The following is an 18620-nucleotide window of genomic DNA, read 5'->3' as shown; positions in this document are numbered from 1 at the left end:
CACATCTACACGGAAAAACGCTGCCAGGGCTTTATAATACATGTAGATATTTGCTCTCTGAATGATCAGGTGTCCGCCCCTTCAACAGGGTCCGAACTGCAAAAGGGAGAGGGCGGGGGTGCGGTTATCAGGAGCTTCGATGCTAAGTGCGTTATGGAGCCCCTTAGGGAAACAGCGTCCAAGGCTGGAAAGAATCCCAATGTGCACTCGTGTGTCTGCCGGAGGGTCTCATCCGAGATGTGGACGAGGCCTTGCCTGTGGGTATAGAGGGTCCAGGGTGCAGTAGTCAGCAAGTTGTTGCTCATGTCGGCACCAACGACGCCGGTCGCTTGTGTTCTGAGGCCATCATCAGTTCCGACAGGCGGCTAACATAAATGGTGAAGACTGCTGGCCTCGCTCGAGGGGTGCAAACAGAGCTTAAAATTTGCAGCAACGTACCCAAAATCGACTGGGGTCCTTTGGTTTAGAGTTGAGTGGAGGGCCTCAGTCAGAGTCTCCGTCGATGCTGTGACGGTCATGGCTGCAAATTTCTCGTCCTGAATTATGGGGAGGAGAGTTGTAGGATTTCTCTTGGTAGGTAAGGGGAGCACCACACATAGGAAGCAGTTACTCGGCTAACAGAGTACTTCTGGAATATTTTGAGTAGTTTGAGGTGTTCTCATGAACGCTCGCCAGTCAACACGCAGAGAGTAAGTGCAAATCACGTACAAAGAGGAGACACTTCCTCTGACAAAATTTTAACAAGAAATTGTCGAAATATTCGCAGTAATGATCGTGAACTTACTGCCCTCCAGGAAAATTGTTGGGCTCAAATTATTCTGGGAACCGAGAGCTGGTTGACACCCGAAGCAGAAAACTCCAAAATATTTAGCTAGGCATTGGAAGTACCATATCGAAATGGCAGATTAGGCGCCATAGGAGGGGGAGTGTTCATTGCTGACGACAAAAGTATTGGGTCTATCGAGGTCAAAACTGAATCTCACTGTGAATTATCTGGACCCAAGTAGGCGACCTTGGAGAGCTCAAGTTAATTATTGGATGTTTTTACCGGCTACCTCATTTCATAGTAGCAGTTGTAGAATCATTCAAGTAAAGACAAAGAACTACCCGGATCATTAAGTGTTAGCTGAATGCGACTTTAATCTCCTAAGTATACGTCCTCTGATTCACTGCAGGTGGTGCGAACAGACAATCTTGTGAAGTGCTTTTGAGCACGTTTTCCGAAAACTGCCTTGAACAACAAGTTAGACAACCCACACGTAAAGGAAATATTTTAGACCTTGCAGCCATCAACAAGCCTGATCTCATCGACAGTGCCAATATAGAGACAGGGATTAGTGATCATGATTTCATCATAGCGACGATGGTTGCTGAGGCTAATAAACTCATCAAGAAGGCTCGGAAAGTATTTATGCTAGAAAAGCATAAAAGCAATTGTTAGCATCCTACTTAGATAATGAAAGACGTCATTTAGTTTCAGTATGACGGACGTAGGGAAATTGTGGCCAAAGTTGAAAATGATTGTAAATCGGGCCTTGAAGACGTTTGTCCCAAGCAAGTAGATTAAAGATGGAAAAGACCCTCTGTGGTTTAATAACCAAATTCGTAAAATGCTGAGGAAACAGTTGTTGCACTCTCGGTTCAAAAAAGAGCGCACAAACGTCGACAGTCAAAAGTTAATAAAAACTTTTGCGCCCGTAAGAAAATCAATGCGCGAAGCGTACAACAACTTCCAGCGTCATACCCTAGCGAAAGATCTTGCTGAAAACCAGAGAAAATTCTGGCCATACGTAAAATCACTAAGCGATTCGAAAGCTTCTATCCAGTCACTCGTCGACCAGTCTGGGATGGCAATAGCAAAAAGGAAAGCAGAAATTTTAAATTTCGCGTTTGAGAAATCATTCACACAGGAAAATCGTATAAAATTAACTTCATTTAACTGTCGCACAGACACCCGCATGAAGGACTTAGAAGTATGCATCCCTGGTTTAGGGAAGCAACTGAGAGAGTTGAAAACAAAAAAGTCCCCAGGTGCAGATGATCTCAATTCGGTTTTACACAGAGTACTCTGCGGTATTGGCTCCTTATTAACTTGTATTTATCGCCAATCTCTCATCCGGTGCACAGACCCAAGCGGCTGGAAAAAAGCACAGGTGACTCCTGTAAATAACAAGGGTAAAAGAACGCATAATTACAGACCAATATCCTTAACATCAGTTTGCTGCAGAATTCTTGAACACATTCTGAGTTCGAAAATAATAAATTTCCTTCAGACTGACAAGCTCCTGTCCACAAATCAGCATGGTTTTAGGAAGGATCGCTCTTGTGAATCTCAGCTTGCCCTTTTCTCACAAGATACCATACAAACCATGAACGGAGGACAACAGGCAGATTACATATTCCTAGGTTTCTGGAAAGTGTTTGATAATAGAACCCAGTTCGTTGTCTTCGACGGCGATTATTCATCAGAGACAAGGGTATCGTCAGGAGTGCCCGAGGTATGTGTGATGGGACCGCTCTTACGCTCTGCATACATAAATGATCTGACGGACGGGGGGTAGGGCGACGAACTTTCCGTGAGGCACTGTTGCGAAAATTTAAAGAGCTGGCATTTGAGGCCGTCTGCTGAACGATTCTACTGCAGCCAATGCACATTTCGTATAAGGGCCACGAAGATTAGATAAGAGAAATTACGGGTCGCACGGACGTTTATAGATAATCTTTTTTCCCTCTCTCTGTTTGCGAGCGGAACAGGAAAGGAAATGACTATTAGTGGTACATGGTACCCTCCGCCACGCACCGTACAGCGGCTTGTGGGGTGTGTATATAGATGTAGATATTTCTTCCATGTTTCAGCCTACTGTTCCTTCCTTAGTACTGGCTTGCCATCTGAGCTCTTACTATTCATACAGGTTCTTCTTTCCCCAGACGTCTCTTCAGTTTTCCTATAGGCGCTGTCTATGGTATGTATCTCATACTCATGCATGCTTCTGCAGATTTACATTTTCCATCTAGTCATCCTTGCTTTGCCATTTTGCAGTTTCTGTCAATCTCATTTTTAGACGTTTGTATTCTATTTTGCCTGCTTCATTTGCGACTTTTCTGTAGTTTCTTCTTTCGTCAATTAAATTCAACGTTTCGTGTGTTATACTAGGTTGCCTACTGGATCATGTTTTTCTTTGACAAACTAATGCACTGCTAACTTCACTATTTCATCTCTCAAAGCTACCCATTCGTCTTTCATTGTATTTAGAGATGAACATGAATTGGAACATGTTGACAGAGACGAGGAAGCAAGTCAGGGTCCTGAAGGAAGGGGGAGACCATAGGGTGTTGGGACTGAAGTTTACGAGAGATGTAGGAGAGGCGTAGGTATTCTAGGCGTCTGAAGAGGTGAGGGAATTCTATGAGCCGATAAAGGATACGAGTGGGAGAAAGTAGTAGGATGCGGAATGCGAGATGAAGTGTATGTCGTTCAAGGATTTTCAGGTAATGATAATACTTCGGAGGAGCTCAAGTCCATGCTACACTGGCGTAAGTAAGACTGCAGCAGATAAGGGTTTCATAAGTATGGTACCCTTCGCTGCTCAAATGATCTACGATGAATTACTGCTAGAAGGGAGCAAGTTCTTTCGCATAATCTTTTTCGAATCTTATAGGTATTTCATCTGGTCCTGACGCCTTTCCACTAATAAGCGATTGTAGTTGTTTTTCTGTTCCGCGATCGGTTATCTCAACATCAGCCATTTCGACGTTAGTACGACGATTGAAAGGAGGGACTGTGTTACATTCATCCGCCGTGAAACAATTTCGGAAGACCGAATTCAGCATTTCGGCCTTCTCTCTGTTCTCTACCGTTTCGGTGCCTGTATGATTACTGAGAGTGAATGAATAGTTGATTTTGACCCACTTACTGATTTTACTTACGATCAAAACCTCTTAGGGTTTTTAGTCAGATCTGTTGACAAAGGCCGGCCGGTGTGGCCGTGCGGTTCTAGGCACTTCAGTCTGTATCCGCATGACCGCTACGGTCGCCGGTTCGAATCCTGCCTCGGGCATGGATGTGTGTGATGTCCTTAGGTTAGTTAGCTTTAAGTAGTTCTAAGTTCTAGGGGACTGATGACCACAGATGTTAAGTCCCATAGTGCTCAGAGCCATTTGAACCATTTTTTGTTGACAAAGTTTTACTTTCAAAGTCATTGAACGCTTCTCTTATTGCTTTCCTTGGGCTCACTTTCACTTCGTTCAGCTGTTGTTCGTCAGCTAGGCTTTTACTTCTCTTGAATCTGAGATGAAGTTCTCTTTGTTTACATAGAAAGTTTTCAAACGTGGCTACTAAACCATTTTGGGTCTTTCCCATCCCTTAAGGCCTTACTAGGCACATACTTGTATAGAGCATATCGCACAATTCTTTTGATATTTTTTCCATTTTTTCCCACATCTTCGTCCTCATCACCTATTGTTTGATGCTGACTGCTCAGATACTCTAAAATTCGTATTCTGTTACTCTTGATAAGCAAAACTATCTTCCTACCTTTGTTAACATTCTTTGTCTTACCCGTTCTCATAGATGCTATCACAGCCTTATCATCGCTGATACCTTCCTCTACGTTAACTGCTTCGATTATTTCAGGTCTATTTGTTGCCAGGAGGTCTGAGACGCTACCCTCGCGAGTTGGTTCTCTAACTGTCTGCTCAAAATAATTTTCGGAGAGGACACCCATAAGAATGTAACACGAATATCCGTCTATGGCACCAGTTTTGACGGAATGACACTCCCAATCTATACCTGGAAACTTGAAGTCATCCCCTACTGCAAAAATATGATCAGGAAGGTTATTAAAAGTTACTAACAGTATTCTGCAAGTTATGTCTGAAGCGCTCAACCACTAGGGCTCTGACCCAGGTGGTCTATGAAAACATCCGATTACCAAACTTCCTGGCAGATTAAAACTGTGTGCTGGACCGAGACTCCAACTCTGGACCTTTGGCTTTCGCGGGCAAGTGCTCTACCGCCTGAGCTACCCAAGCACGACTCACGCCCCTCCTCACAGCTTTACTTCTGCGAGTATCTCGTCTCCTACCTTCCAAACTTCTCATTCTGGATCCGATTACCAGTTTTGGCCAATCTTCGATACTTAACTTTACCCAGATTAATTCACAATAGGAATCCGTGATTACGTCGATAGATTTTATCGAATTCTTTACTGCAATAAACACACCGCTGTCGTTGGTGACTAGCCTATCCTTACGACAAATATTCCAATCTGAACTGAGGATTTCGTTGTCATCAATGTCTGATTTCAATAAACTTTCTGTTCCTAATACTATCTAATTATAACTTTCAGTAGGCGATGCTAATTCTAGGACCTTTCCTTAGATGCTCCTGCAGTTTACTACAATCAATTTTACCTTTTCTGTCTCTGAGGACGACGAACGTTCTCTGAGGAGATAATGGCTAGTTCATCAGGCGAATCGTCGTTGATCCCATGGGAGGGTTTCTCCAACCTAAAAAATCCCATGTGCTCGCCACACGTACTCCGCTACCCTAGTAGCCGCTTCCTGCGTGTATTACACGCCTGACCTATTAAGAGAAACCCTAGAGTCCTGTACCCGATAGCAGAGGTCGAGAAATTCGCATCTGATAACGTCGCTGAGTCGTCTACTGGAGGCCGAACCACACAATAACCCCGGGTTCGGTGTGAGGCGGCGGTGGGGCGAACGGACTGTTGTAACCTCTTGTAGGGTTGTATACCACTGAGGGCTACGGCGGCGGCGAAGCCTCTCCGTCGTTTCTAGGTCCCCAGTTCAATACATACATACATACATACATACATGTACGCATCAGTTACGTACTGCACGCGTCCCACCTTTTTCGTTATAAATCTTACTAGTATCGTCATAACTATTAACCATTCACCATCACAAATTTTTTCTAACATATGTATGGGGCTAGGAATCTATCTGGGGCTGGGAGCAATTATTATACATTTTGTACTCTAATTTAAAAACGTGTTAATTTAAAAATTTATTTTTATTTAAATAATTGTTATATTTAGTACTTATGTGATTGCTAATACATGAACATGTGATGGTTCCGTTTTACAGGTAATTGATAATGGTCTAATACCGAAATTATACAGTCGTAAAAGCAATAAGGAAAACATGACAGCAATAACTCATTTAAATTTTATTTCTGACTTCGATTTCCTGTCAGATATATAATTTTAATCTACCAGGAGGGTCGATAAAACCGCACTCCGCTGTAGAGTGCTAGATTCCTTTGAATTCTTAACGACATGCGCTATTTAGACTGACGTTAGTAACTTCGTTTGGTAGTTTTCGACCTCAGAAACAAATACCATCTGAAACTTTTTTACTACAATGTTTCTCTAAATTGTTGTTAACGAGTCAATAAAAGAAAGACTTGTATTTATGAAAAATCACTTTATTAACAAAGAAAACATGATCTTACCAACAATTATGGGTCTTACGTTAACATTGGCCTCTTACATAGTTTTTGGAATTAACTTATAATACAAAGAGAATTTGAGAGTAAGTAATAATAAATTAACTAAACGGTAAAGAAAAATAATTATCGACTATGAGTTAAAAAATGGCAGTAGGTACATGAACGAATCAACTAAGCACTTATTTCGCTCATCACAGTCAAGTCACGCATTTTTGTCATGTGATACACTTCCTACACGTACTTTTGACATTACGAACATATTTTCGTAGTTTTTGTGTCTTTCGGGCGTGACACATTTTAGTTTTTTCGTGACAAAAAATAAAAACACCTACAGCCGTCCTTATGATTTTATTTTATTTTGTCGCTACCAGTTTCAAAGCTTCATTGCGATCTCTTCAGGCCTGTATGCATAAAACATTAAAGATAGCATTATCAACTTATCGGTCAAGTTACATAGAAACAGATTAAAATAGAATGAGAACAAAAGCAGGACTCTACAAATGAATTTAAAAGGAACATTTGACAGAAAGAACAGATACATCCATTGTCACGTATCTAAAATGTACCATCACTAATTTCCACTCAATACATTGTACAATTATACTATCTATTAAAACTTCTTTAAATACTGTTCACGATTCTTATTTGACAGTCGGACATGCATTATCTGCACAACCTTGAAATAACTTACAGGAAGACAAAATAACTGTTACAGGTGATGAATGGAAGGAAACAATACCTCACAAAGAAGTAAAAAGAAGGAACATGACCTATGTGTCGTGTGAAAGTATGAAATGCTTATGTGTACACATATGAGGGGCTTACAGTATGTCATATCTATAAAATGAACGTCAAAGACGTAGTATAAACCGAATTTAGTACCCACATACATAGAACGTATGAAAGACGCCCACAAGAAAACTGTTCACGATGCAAACATACATCTGCAAATACATCATATATCGTGTATTGCCATGAAACAATCACACACAGGGATATTAAGTAGCCCATCGGGACCATCCGACCGCCATGTCATGCTCAGCTGAGGATGCGGATAGGAAGGGCGTGTGGTCAGCACACCGCTCTCACAGTCGATATGATGGTTTTCATTGACCGAAGCCGCTACTATTCGGTCGAGTAGCTCCTGAAATGGCATCACGAAGCTGAGTGCACCCCGAAAAATTGCAGCAGCGCATGGCGGCCTGGATGGTTACCCATCCAAGTGCTGGCCACGCCCGATAGCGCTTAACTTCGGTGGTCTCACGGGAACCGGTGTATCCACTGCGGCAAGGCCGTTGCTCCCGAAAACTACCGTAGTCTATGCTTATATACGATAGTCTACAGTAGCCTATGGTAGTTTTACGACTACAGTCAGCTGCCTTCACTAGCTAACAAAAATTCCAAAATTTGGCATGGTTCAAACATCGCTTCTTTCTACCTAAAGCAGCTTTTTAAAAAAAGTGATGACAAATAAGTAAAGTAAGGTTTATAACTTCGTGGGGTATCTACATCTACATCCATACTCCGCAAGCCACCTGACGGTGTGTGGCGGAGGGTACCTTGAGTACCTCTATCTGTTTTCCCTTCTATTCCAGTCTCGTATGGTTCGTGGAACGACGGATTGTCGGTATGCTTCTGTGTGGGCTCTAATCTCTCTGATTTTATCCTCATGGTCTCGTCGCGAAATATATGGAGGAGGGAGCAATATACTGCTTGACTCTTCGGTGAAGGTATGTTCTCGAAACTTTGACAAAAGCCCGTACCGAGCTACTGAGCGTCTCTCCTGCAGAGTCTTCCACTGGAGTTTATCTATCATCTCCGTAACGCTTTCGCGATTACTAAACGATCCTGTAACGAAGCGCGCTGCTCTCCGTTGGATCTTGTCTATCTCTTCTATCAACCCTATCTGGTACCGATCCCACACTGCCGAGCAGTATTCAAGCAGTGGGCGAACAAGCGTACTGTAACCTACTTTCTTTGTTTTCGGATTGCATTTCCTCAGGATTCTTCCAATGAACCTCAGTTTGGCATCTGCTTTACCAACGATCAACTATATATGATCATTCCATTTTAAATCACTCCTAATGCGTACTCCCAGATAATTTATGGAATTAACTGCTTCCAGTTGCTGACCTGCTATTTTATAGCTAAATGATAAGGGATCTATCTTTCTATGTATTCGCAGCACATTACACTTGTCTACATTGAGATTCAATTGCCATTCCCTGCACCATGCGTCAATTCGCTGCAGATCCTCCTGCATTTCAGTACAATTTTCCATTGTTACAACCTCTCGATACACCACAGCATCATCTGCAAAAAGCCTCAGTGAACTTCCGATGTCATTCACAAGGTCATTTATGTATATTGCGAATAGCAACGGTCCTATGACACTCCCCTGCGGCACACCTGAAATCACTCTTACTTCGGAAGACTTCTCTCAATTGAGAATGACTTTTTCTAATACTATGTTATTTACTTTGTAAAGATGTTTAGACATTATTTATTCTGTTTTGTTGCTCACATGTGAAGGTGATGTTTTAAAAGTTCTTCTGATCTTTAAGTATGTACTCATGTCATAATTCCTGTAACACTGATGTATATGTTATTTCGATTTTTTTGTAAAGCCTGTACTACAAATGTTATCTGTATTGTTATGTTCATTAATGATGTATTTTGTACCTTTGTAATTGTATTCTTATGTTATAAAATTGTAATTGACACCAGTTCATCATACACTCCTGGAAATTGAAATAAGAACACCGTGAATTCATTGTCCCAGGAAGGGGAAACTTTATTGACACATTCCTGGGGTCAGATACATCACATGATCACACTGACAGAACCACAGGCACATAGACACAGGCAACAGAGCATGCACAATGTCGGCACTAGTACAGTGTATATCCACCTTTCGCAGCAATGCAGGCTGCTATTCTCCCATGGAGACGATCGTAGAGATGCTGGATGTAGTCCTGTGGAACGGCTTGCCATGCCATTTCCACCTGGCGCCTCAGTTGGACCAGTGTTCGTGCTGGACGTGCAGACCGCGTGAGACGACGCTTCATCCAGCAGTCCCAAACATGCTCAATGGGGGACAGATCCGGAGATCTTGCTGGCCAGGGTAGTTGACTTACACCTTCTAGAGCACGTTGGGAGGCACGGGATACATGCGGACGTGCATTGTCCTGTTGGAACAGCAAGTTCCCTTGCCGGTCTAGGAATGGTAGAACGATGGGTTCGATGACGGTTTGGATGTACCGTGCACTATTCAGTGTCCCCTCGACGATCACCAGTGGTGTACGGCCAGTGTAGGAGATCGCTCCCCACACCATGATGCCGGCTGTTGGCCCTGTGTGCGTCGGTCGTATGCAGTCCTGATTGTGGCGCTCACCTGCACGGCGCCAAACACGCATACGACCATCATTGGCACCAAGGCAGAAGCGACTCTCATCGCTGAAGACGACACGTCTCCATTCGTCCCTCCATTCACGCCTGTCGCGACACCACTGGAGGCGGGCTGCACGATGTTGGGGCGTGAGCGGAAGACGGCCTAACGGTGTGCGGGACCGTAGCCCAGCTTCATGGAGACGGTTGCGAATGGTCCTCGCCGATACCCCAGGAGCAACAGTGTCCCTAATTTGCTGGGAAGTGGCGGTGCGGTCCCCTACGGCACTGCGTAGGATCCTACGGTCTTGGCGTGCATCCGTGCGTCGCTGCGGTCTGGTCCCTGGTCGACGGGCACGTGCACCTTCCGCCGACCACTGGCGACAACATCGATGTACTGTGGAGACCTCACGCCCCACGTGTTGAGCAATTCGGCGGTACGTCCACCCGGCCTCCCGCATGCCCACTATACGCCCTCGCTCAAAGTCCGTCAACTGCACATACGGTTCACGTCCACGCTGTCGCGGCATGCTACCAGTGTTAAAGACTGCGATGGAGCTCCGTATGCTACGGCAAACTGGCTGACACTGACGGCGGCGGTGCACAAATGCTGCGCAGCTAGCGCCATTCGACGGCCAACACCGCGGTTCCTGGTGTGTCCGCTGTGCCGTGCGTGTGATCATTGCTTGTACAGCCCTCTCGCAGTGTCCGGAGAAAGTATGGTGGGTCTGACACACCGGTGTCAATGTGTTCTTTTTTCCATTTCCAGGAGTGTATTATGAACTTGTAAGTTCCATTTCACTGCACACGTTTCTGTTGGTCATATTATATGGACAATATGTGAGAAGTAGGGACTGTTAGTGTTTGCACGTGTGTTAATATTTCAGCAAGGGACTGGATAACAGAATTGCTGGTTCTAAGGACAATTCCAAAAACTTTGTGCGTGCACAAGTGGTGGCTTATGGACTTGCTATCTTCTCTTCAAGACTCTTCGATGGTGATTGTGCACCTGCACAGTCGCAACAGATGGCTGCTGGCCATATGCTCTTACTTCGTTCATTAAACGACTGTGGGGAACCGTACCGAACGCCTTGCGGAAGTCACGGCATCTACCCGTGAACCCGTGTCTATGGCCCTCTGAGTCTCGTGGATGAATAGTGCGAGCTGGGTTTCACACGGTCGCCTTTTTCGATTCCCGTGCTGTTTGCCACAGAGTAGATTTCTAGTCTCCAGAAAAGTCATTATACTCGAACATAATACGTGTTCCAAAATTCTAAAACTGATCGACGTTAGAGATATAGGTCTATAGTAGATTTGACCCGAACTGGTACCTACCTACGGAAATAATAGCCGCCGATGAGCACGCGCCTTCACAACGCAAAAGTACAACCGGTACTAAGATTATATAGAAGTGGAGTGGTAACGTTGTCATAGGAACGGCATTGCGAACAAAAGAGTGATGTGTGGGATAATAAATTACCCCACGAATGTAGTTAAGGGTTAACGCCAATCTTGCCGTCATGTTTCAGCTACGGCCCGCCGGTGATCGGCGGCCCGTTGGATAACTGCCAGTTGTCAGACTGGCCGGCGGCGGAGCTGCGCCCCCTGCGCCAACTGGTGGACGACCTGGAGTACGAGCTGTACGAGCGTGGCAGCTACGGCCGCGGCTGCGAGCCGCCGTTCCCCATTCCGCCACCACAGCCGCCGGTCCAGCCGGGCGTCGGGGGTCGCGAGCCGCCGCTGCTCCGGGACGAAGGTAGGCCCTCACATAGCTGGCAATGGAATGGGGTAAGGGTCGGGGAGTTTATACCTTATTGCCCAATACCAGGGAACGCTACCAAGATGCTACTCCAGGCGCGTGTAAAATGAATTTCCGCAACGGAAAGTAATAAACGCTAAAATGAAGATTTGACCCTGTCTGGCTACCCCCTGAAGCAGAGCTTAGGATCTCTTAATGGACTTTAACATATAAATTACAACCTAAACATAAATGAATGATTAAGGCAACTAATACTACTAAATGATAAACGCTGTTCGTGCTTACATATTTATTGTAGATTTTTTTTAAAAAACTTTATATTACAAAGTTTACAGTTCCTCAGTAAAATTACTAATCAATTGCCCAACTCTGCCTCTTATTATGACTGCGCGATCTAATATCAATAACGCAAAATGACTGACATCATCTACGTACCAGACACTAGAAGACACTACTTTGAAAGATGATTTACGGTGGTGTGGAACCTCAGTGGAACTAAACTAACTTGATCACAGCTGTTTAGCTTTTATAGCCCTAATAAGCAGAAGGAATTTGCGATATCACCGTATGTACTGCGCCCGGTGCGTCGAAGTGATGGTTCTCGTACTCGTCTGCGACGATGGAAGAACTCCAGGCACAAATAAACTCTTTCAAACACTAGGACGACAGAAGGCGGTCCTCTGACTAATACACTCTAATACTGTTTTCTCCTCTCTGTGTTCTACAGACGAGAAACGCGAACTCGCAGCCACAAGGACGGAGTTCAGATAGCGTCTCAACATAAGTATAGGCAGAGGAAGTGCTCATAATTACTGAACGCTGCGTACTCAACGACAACTACCAAGAAGTCCATAATCGTATAGGTTCGCAACAGTAAAGTGCCTAACTGTTCTAACTATTAACTCTCCTGAGAGCAAGAACAGCAAGTCTGTATCAACAAAGCTGATATCGAACGACCGTCACACACGGGCGCTCACAACGGAAGATCTGTCCTCTCCACCGCTGTCTTTCCAGCAAGATTCGGCTCCCCACCATCGTAATTCCGAAAACGAATCATATTCCCGAACCCACGGAATAGTCTCACTCTCTCAGATTGTTCCGAACGGCGACCATCCATATTTTAGTCTTTTGTCGTCCAGTGCGGAAAGTTTGCGGGGGAAAACCTATACTCGTACAATGGTACGCTTCTGAGTAAAAATCCTTGGAAATAACCCAGCCTGCGTGGTTTCCGAGGTGCCGTTTCTTCGCTCCTCTCACCTGCCTCCAAGATTATTCTTCCGGTCCCTACTACAATAGCAGCCGACCGTCATCCTATTGTGCTCCAGAGCTTAGGTGCCACGACGTCTGTCTAGCTACTTCTTGTGTTTAAGCAGGACCAACACCTGTGCGGGCCTTCACCCAGAGCTTGAGTTCTGCCTGCCGTTTCATCTCCACTGGCGTTCCAACCGCTACTAGTACAGGCGATCATTCATTACGCCATTTTTATAATAAAGACACTCCGTCACCTTTCATGCAATAAGCGTTAACAATTATTTACAAGACGTACGTGACAATATCAGTCTGCTTTAAATATTCATATACACGATGTACAACTTATCAAATGATATCTAATTGTGGTTGTAGTTCACGGCAAAGTGTGTGTATGAGTGCCTGTAAGGTGCTAAATTATAGCCAGCTTACACGCTTAGCAATCAGACATATCGGCCTCAGAAGGAGCACGGTCCACGACCTGACCGGACATGGCCCATACCCTATGCATTTACACCTCATGTAATGGGTGTCATGTACGAGAGACGTTCCGAAAGTAAGTTTTGTCATTGTTTTTTAAACAGAAGTTGGTACATCAGGTGATGCAAAACAACGCCATGTGAATTCACACCCGTTGCATGTTCAGTGACGGAAGGGGCGTCAGCGGAGGAGGAATCACACATGCGCAGAGCACCGAAGAAGAGAAAGTAGTAGCAGACCGTCGTGGCCAAAGCTTATCAAGTACAAATAACGATGGCAGACGGACTTGTATGGATAACGTGGTCGCCAATGGAAGTGCGTGGTGTTATCCAGTATGAATGGGCACTTGCGACTATTGTGTCTGTCGTCCATGAATGCCTACAGACCGTGCATGGTGAAGAAGCCACGTCTCATCAAATGGTTGGTCGTTGGTGTTGCATGCTTAAGGAGCACTTTCACCTGTTCCCTGCATTGAAAGCCGCACTCTCGGGGCGTCACTTCCAAACCATTGCTGAGATGGAGCAGATTGCGCGAAAAGCCCTTGTATCGCAGGGCACCGAGTTTCACCAGAGTGGTTTCATCGAAGTGACTACACGCTACAGTATATTTCTTTATATCAGCGGTGACTATGTCGAAAAATAGTGAGCCGCGCGTAGTGGCCGCGCGGTTTGAGGCGTCCTATCACGGACTGAGCGGCCCCTCCAAAATAGTTCAAATGGCTCTGAGCACTATGGGACTTGACATCTGAGGTCATCAGTCCCCTAGACTTCGAACTACTGGCCACGCGGGATTAGCCGAGCGGACTACGGCGCTGCAGTCATGGGCTGGTCCCGGCGGAGCTTCGAGTCCTCCCTCGGGCATAGGTGTGTGTGTTTGTCCTTAGTATAATTTAGGTTAAGTAGTGTGTAAGCTTAGGGACTGATGACCTCAGCAGTTAAGTTCCATAAAATTTCACACACATTTGAACATTTTTGAACTTAGAACTACTTAAACCTAACTAACCTAAGGACATCACACACATTCATGCCCGAGGCAGGATTTGAACCTGCGACCGTAGCAGCAGCGAAGTTCCGGACTGAAGTGCCTAGGACTGCTCGGCCACACCGGCGGCGCGGCCCCTCCCGCCGGAGGTTCGAGTTCTCCCTCGGGCATGGGCGTCTGTGTTGTTCTTAGCATAAGTTAGTTTAAGTAGTGTGTAAGTCTAGGGACCTATGACCTATGCAGTTTGGTCCCTTACGAATTCACACAAATGGTTCAAATGGCTCTGAGCACCATGCGACTTAACTTCTGAGGTCATCAGTCCCCTAGAACTTAGAACTACTTAAACCTAACTAATCTAAGGACATCACACATATCCATGCCCGAGGCAGCATTCGAACCTGCGACCGTAGCGGTCGCGCTGTTCCAGACTGTAGCGCCTAGAACCGCTCGGCCACTCCGACCGGCGAATTCACACACATTTGAAATTTTTTTTAAAAAAAATAGTGCAAGGTGTGTAGTTCATTACGCCACGGTGTATTTGTTTTTGGTAATGAAGTTTCGGTGTGAAAAACAATGACGAAACTTACCTTTCAAATGTCTCTCCACCTCACGTCGTAATACACTGCACGCTTCTCACACAGGCCAGACGACTAGCCAGACGACTCATATACGAGGACTTATGAAATGAGATTAGAGACGAAACAGCGTGGAAAGAAGTCGGTAGTACGGCAGGCTCAATTTCCAAGGCCCTGCACAGTCATTACCCGAATGAACGACAAAATATACTTGACATGAGACCCAAGCCATTACAGTCAACGTAACAGACACCTGAGAGGAAGATGGATCGATGTCTTTCCGAAGTATCCTAACCCTCCCCCCCCCCCCCTACTTCGCTGAAATGTGGTGGTGGGAATCTACAACTCACCTTTAATCTTTCCCATCGTCATTAAACTTCCTTCAGACTCAATAAATAATTTGAAGGTTTCAAATTTCCGGTAGATACAATTTATATTTCTGTCATGACCCAGCACATCACCAATTACACCCTATCACTCTGTGTGATAATCCTTGCCATAAACTTCTGGGGCCTGATTTCTACCTTTCACTATGAGAGTTAGCGCCCTCCTTGCAACTCATTCCAACATTACACAAGACAAACAGTTTGATCACAGTGGGAAACAAGCTCGACACTGCACTTATTCCTTCCTATTTTCTGAAACACAGAAAATATCGAATATTAATAGAGGACAATCCCAAAAGTAAGGTCTCCTGTTTTTTGTAGGTACATAGACCTGTTTATTTATACAATGGTTTACATCAGTTTACAGCTTGAACATTTAGCTATTTTTCGACATAACCACCATTTCTGTCGATGCATTTTTGTAGACGCTGTGGCAGTTTTTGTATGCCCATGTCATACCAGCTCGCCGCCGTGCTGTTCGGAAGGTTATGAACCTCTCATTTCACCTCGTCGTCGGAGCTGAATCGCTTTTCGGTCAAATGTCCTTTTAACCTATGGAACAGGTGATAGTCACAGGACGACAAGTCAGGACTATAGGGTGGCTGGGTGATTATGTTCCACTGAAACTGTTGCAGAAGAGCACCGGTTTGCCGAGCGATGTGTGGGCGAGTGTTGTCATGGAGAATGTGTACGCCCTTGCTCAACATTCCTCTTCTCCGATTCTGAATTGCCAGTTTGAATTTTTTCAAAGTCTCACAGTACCTGTCAGCGTTAATTGTGGTCCCAGTGGGCATAAAGTCGGCCAACAATACCCCTTTCCTGCGTTTGTTTGAATTTCCGCGGCTTTGGCGAAGAAGGATGCCGCCACTGGCGTGATGGTTGCTTCCTCTCAGGTGTAAAGTGGTATGCCCAGGTTTCGTCACCCGTGACAATTGAATCCACAAAGTTGTCCTGTTCGGCTCCAAAGCCGTGAAGAAATGCGCGGGAAGCATCAACCCGTTGCCGCATGTGGTCCTCAGTTAGCATGCGTGGCACCCATCTTGCGCACAACTTCTGGTAGTTCAATTTTTCCCTTAAAATTCTGTGAGCGGTGCTTCGGGAAACCTCAGGAACCAACGTGCAGACATCATCCAGGGTGATCCGCCGATCTTCACACATGCTTTGCTCAACCTTCAACACTGTCTCCTCAGAAACTGACCGTCTCCCGCTCCTTTGTTCGTCGTGAATTTCGGTCCGACTAGCTGCAAACTCTCTGCACCACTTACGAACATTTTTGACATCCATGCACAACTCACCATACACTTCCGTCAGTTGGCGATGGATTTCAATCGGCGCAGTGCCCTTTGCGTTCAAAAACCGAATAAATGCGCTCAGTTCGCACTTAGCGGTAACATCCAACGGAAGCTCCATTCTCAACGACTGCCAAGACTGAGCGCCTCGGCGCGGCGTGCGCATACACACAGCACGTGAAGCACTCTTCATAACAGTGTGACCAACTGCCGCACAAACAGAGTTCTGTACTTATAAAAAAATAGGAGACCTTACTTTCGCGATTACCCTCGTAATTGTGACTTTACACAATCATTCCCAATAGGAGGCAAGTGTGAGGCAGTGCTTGTTACTCTTCATATTATGACACACAGAAAATACAAAGTATTAGTTGTTGCTACGACTAGACACATACTCTACATAGGCTGTTCTTTTCTAACAGACAGAAAACTCAAGATAACAACTATTACCGGATACTTATCGGAAATTCTGTAGTCCTCCCTCGAATGTGGACATTCTGCTCGTAGTTTAGTGCAGCAGCATCAAAGTGCCACTCTGTAGTGACTCTGAGGCTCGCTTGTAGTACTGCTTCTTCTGCTTCCTGGTAATCATTGTCTTGCCCCTTGCATCGGCTGTTTATATACTGGTTTTAAGCGAATTTTGTGCGAGTTTCTGCAGTAGAGATGTCACCCCAGGCTCTTCCGAAGGTGTTCCATAAGATTATTCCAGAAACTTACAGAAGGTTCTCGAACACTGTGGCTGTATGCCAGCATCTGCTAGTCACCTCTTTACAGGACGTTGTTGTCCTTGCCGAGCCATTATAGTACTGTTGTCAACAAGTCTGACTTCATACTTGCACCAAGGCTTGTGAGTTGTCTCGAATATTACTCTAAAGAAAGTTTTTCTCCTTTTCTCGCTGTCGTGCCTCTTCTTATATTAATAAAATACAATAGCCATGACATTTCATACTTTATTTAAATAGTAAATAAAAAACTACAAATCTCTCTATTAGTTTCTCCTAAATTACTAAGATTTTAAATTAACACGTCCCATTTCCTTTAACTCTTTCAATTTTCTTTGCAGCTCATTGTTATTACTTTGATTTTCTATTTCTGAAAACAATATTTGCTGACATTATGGAACTAATTACGTTATTACACGGAAAAATTGGAAAATGTATGACATATTTTTAAAATATGAAGCAACAGGTCTTTAAGTAAGCAATAAATGAATTGAAAACAAGTTGCCAATGAGAAATGCGTGTTTCAGCGTGCTACGTCAGCTACGGAGCCCCGGCGCAGCTGCTGCCACCGGTCGTCAAGAAAGTCCTCAATGTCCCCACGGAAATGATCTGTAGGTCGGAATGCACACGCGCTAGAGAAAATTTCGAGTTCTACTGTGCATCTCTGAGCTTCGGGTAAGTATATGCCTTAGTGTTTTACAAATGGACCATTAGTATGGAATCTTCAAATTGGATCGCTGAATGATGAGTTATTATTGTGGAAGAACGTCACGTACAACCTCACCGTAGCACTCACCTTTTGCAACCCACCAAGACTGACAATGCTGAATATTGTGCATCCACCAAAAATACAATGAAATACGATAAAATAATAATTTTTCCTACTGCTAATTGATTTTTGGGGTTTCACTATTAAGGAGACCGTAGGGAAGGTATTACAGGACGCTTTTAAACCAGGGCAGCACCTATCTATTGGAAATGCATGAAATCGCATTATTTCCCCGTGTGTCCCCTCAGAACAGATGACAGAGTACACCAGGGATTACAGATACGGTGTTTCTCTACTGCTCAAAAATTGACAAAGCGTCAGTGGGACGTTATATTCACTTAACCAAAAAGAGGCGAGACAAGAGGCAGTGTAATTCTAGTGCCGAAACTGAAACCGTTCTCTTCTTCGCTGTTGATTCGTGAATACTTGCTTCAAATAAAGCTTGTGGTGACAGATCGATCTGTACCAGAGCCTAAGGTCTCGGTTAGGTTGAAGGTGATAATTTGGATGTGAGTTGGCGAACCCAAAGAATGTTTCACGAAAAAAAAAGCA

The 18620-nt window shown here is 44.7% G+C and overlaps 1 protein-coding gene across 2 annotated transcripts in view; it reads left to right on the top strand.

Annotated features, from left to right (window-relative positions):
• Positions 1–18620, top strand: part of LOC126184867 (uncharacterized) — a 516759-nt gene that overhangs the window by 427817 nt on the left and 70322 nt on the right. For both annotated transcript variants that reach the window (XM_049927486.1, XM_049927487.1), the window contains 2 exons: positions 11389–11615; positions 17827–17974. In XM_049927486.1, coding sequence (XP_049783443.1) covers positions 11389–11615; positions 17827–17974 — 375 coding nt within the window. The remainder of the gene's footprint in view (positions 1–11388; positions 11616–17826; positions 17975–18620) is intronic.

This window comes from Schistocerca cancellata, chromosome 4, assembly GCF_023864275.1.
Source record: "Schistocerca cancellata isolate TAMUIC-IGC-003103 chromosome 4, iqSchCanc2.1, whole genome shotgun sequence".
Lineage (NCBI taxonomy): Eukaryota > Metazoa > Arthropoda > Insecta > Orthoptera > Acrididae > Schistocerca > Schistocerca cancellata.
This window is presented reverse-complemented; position numbering and strand designations above follow the sequence as displayed.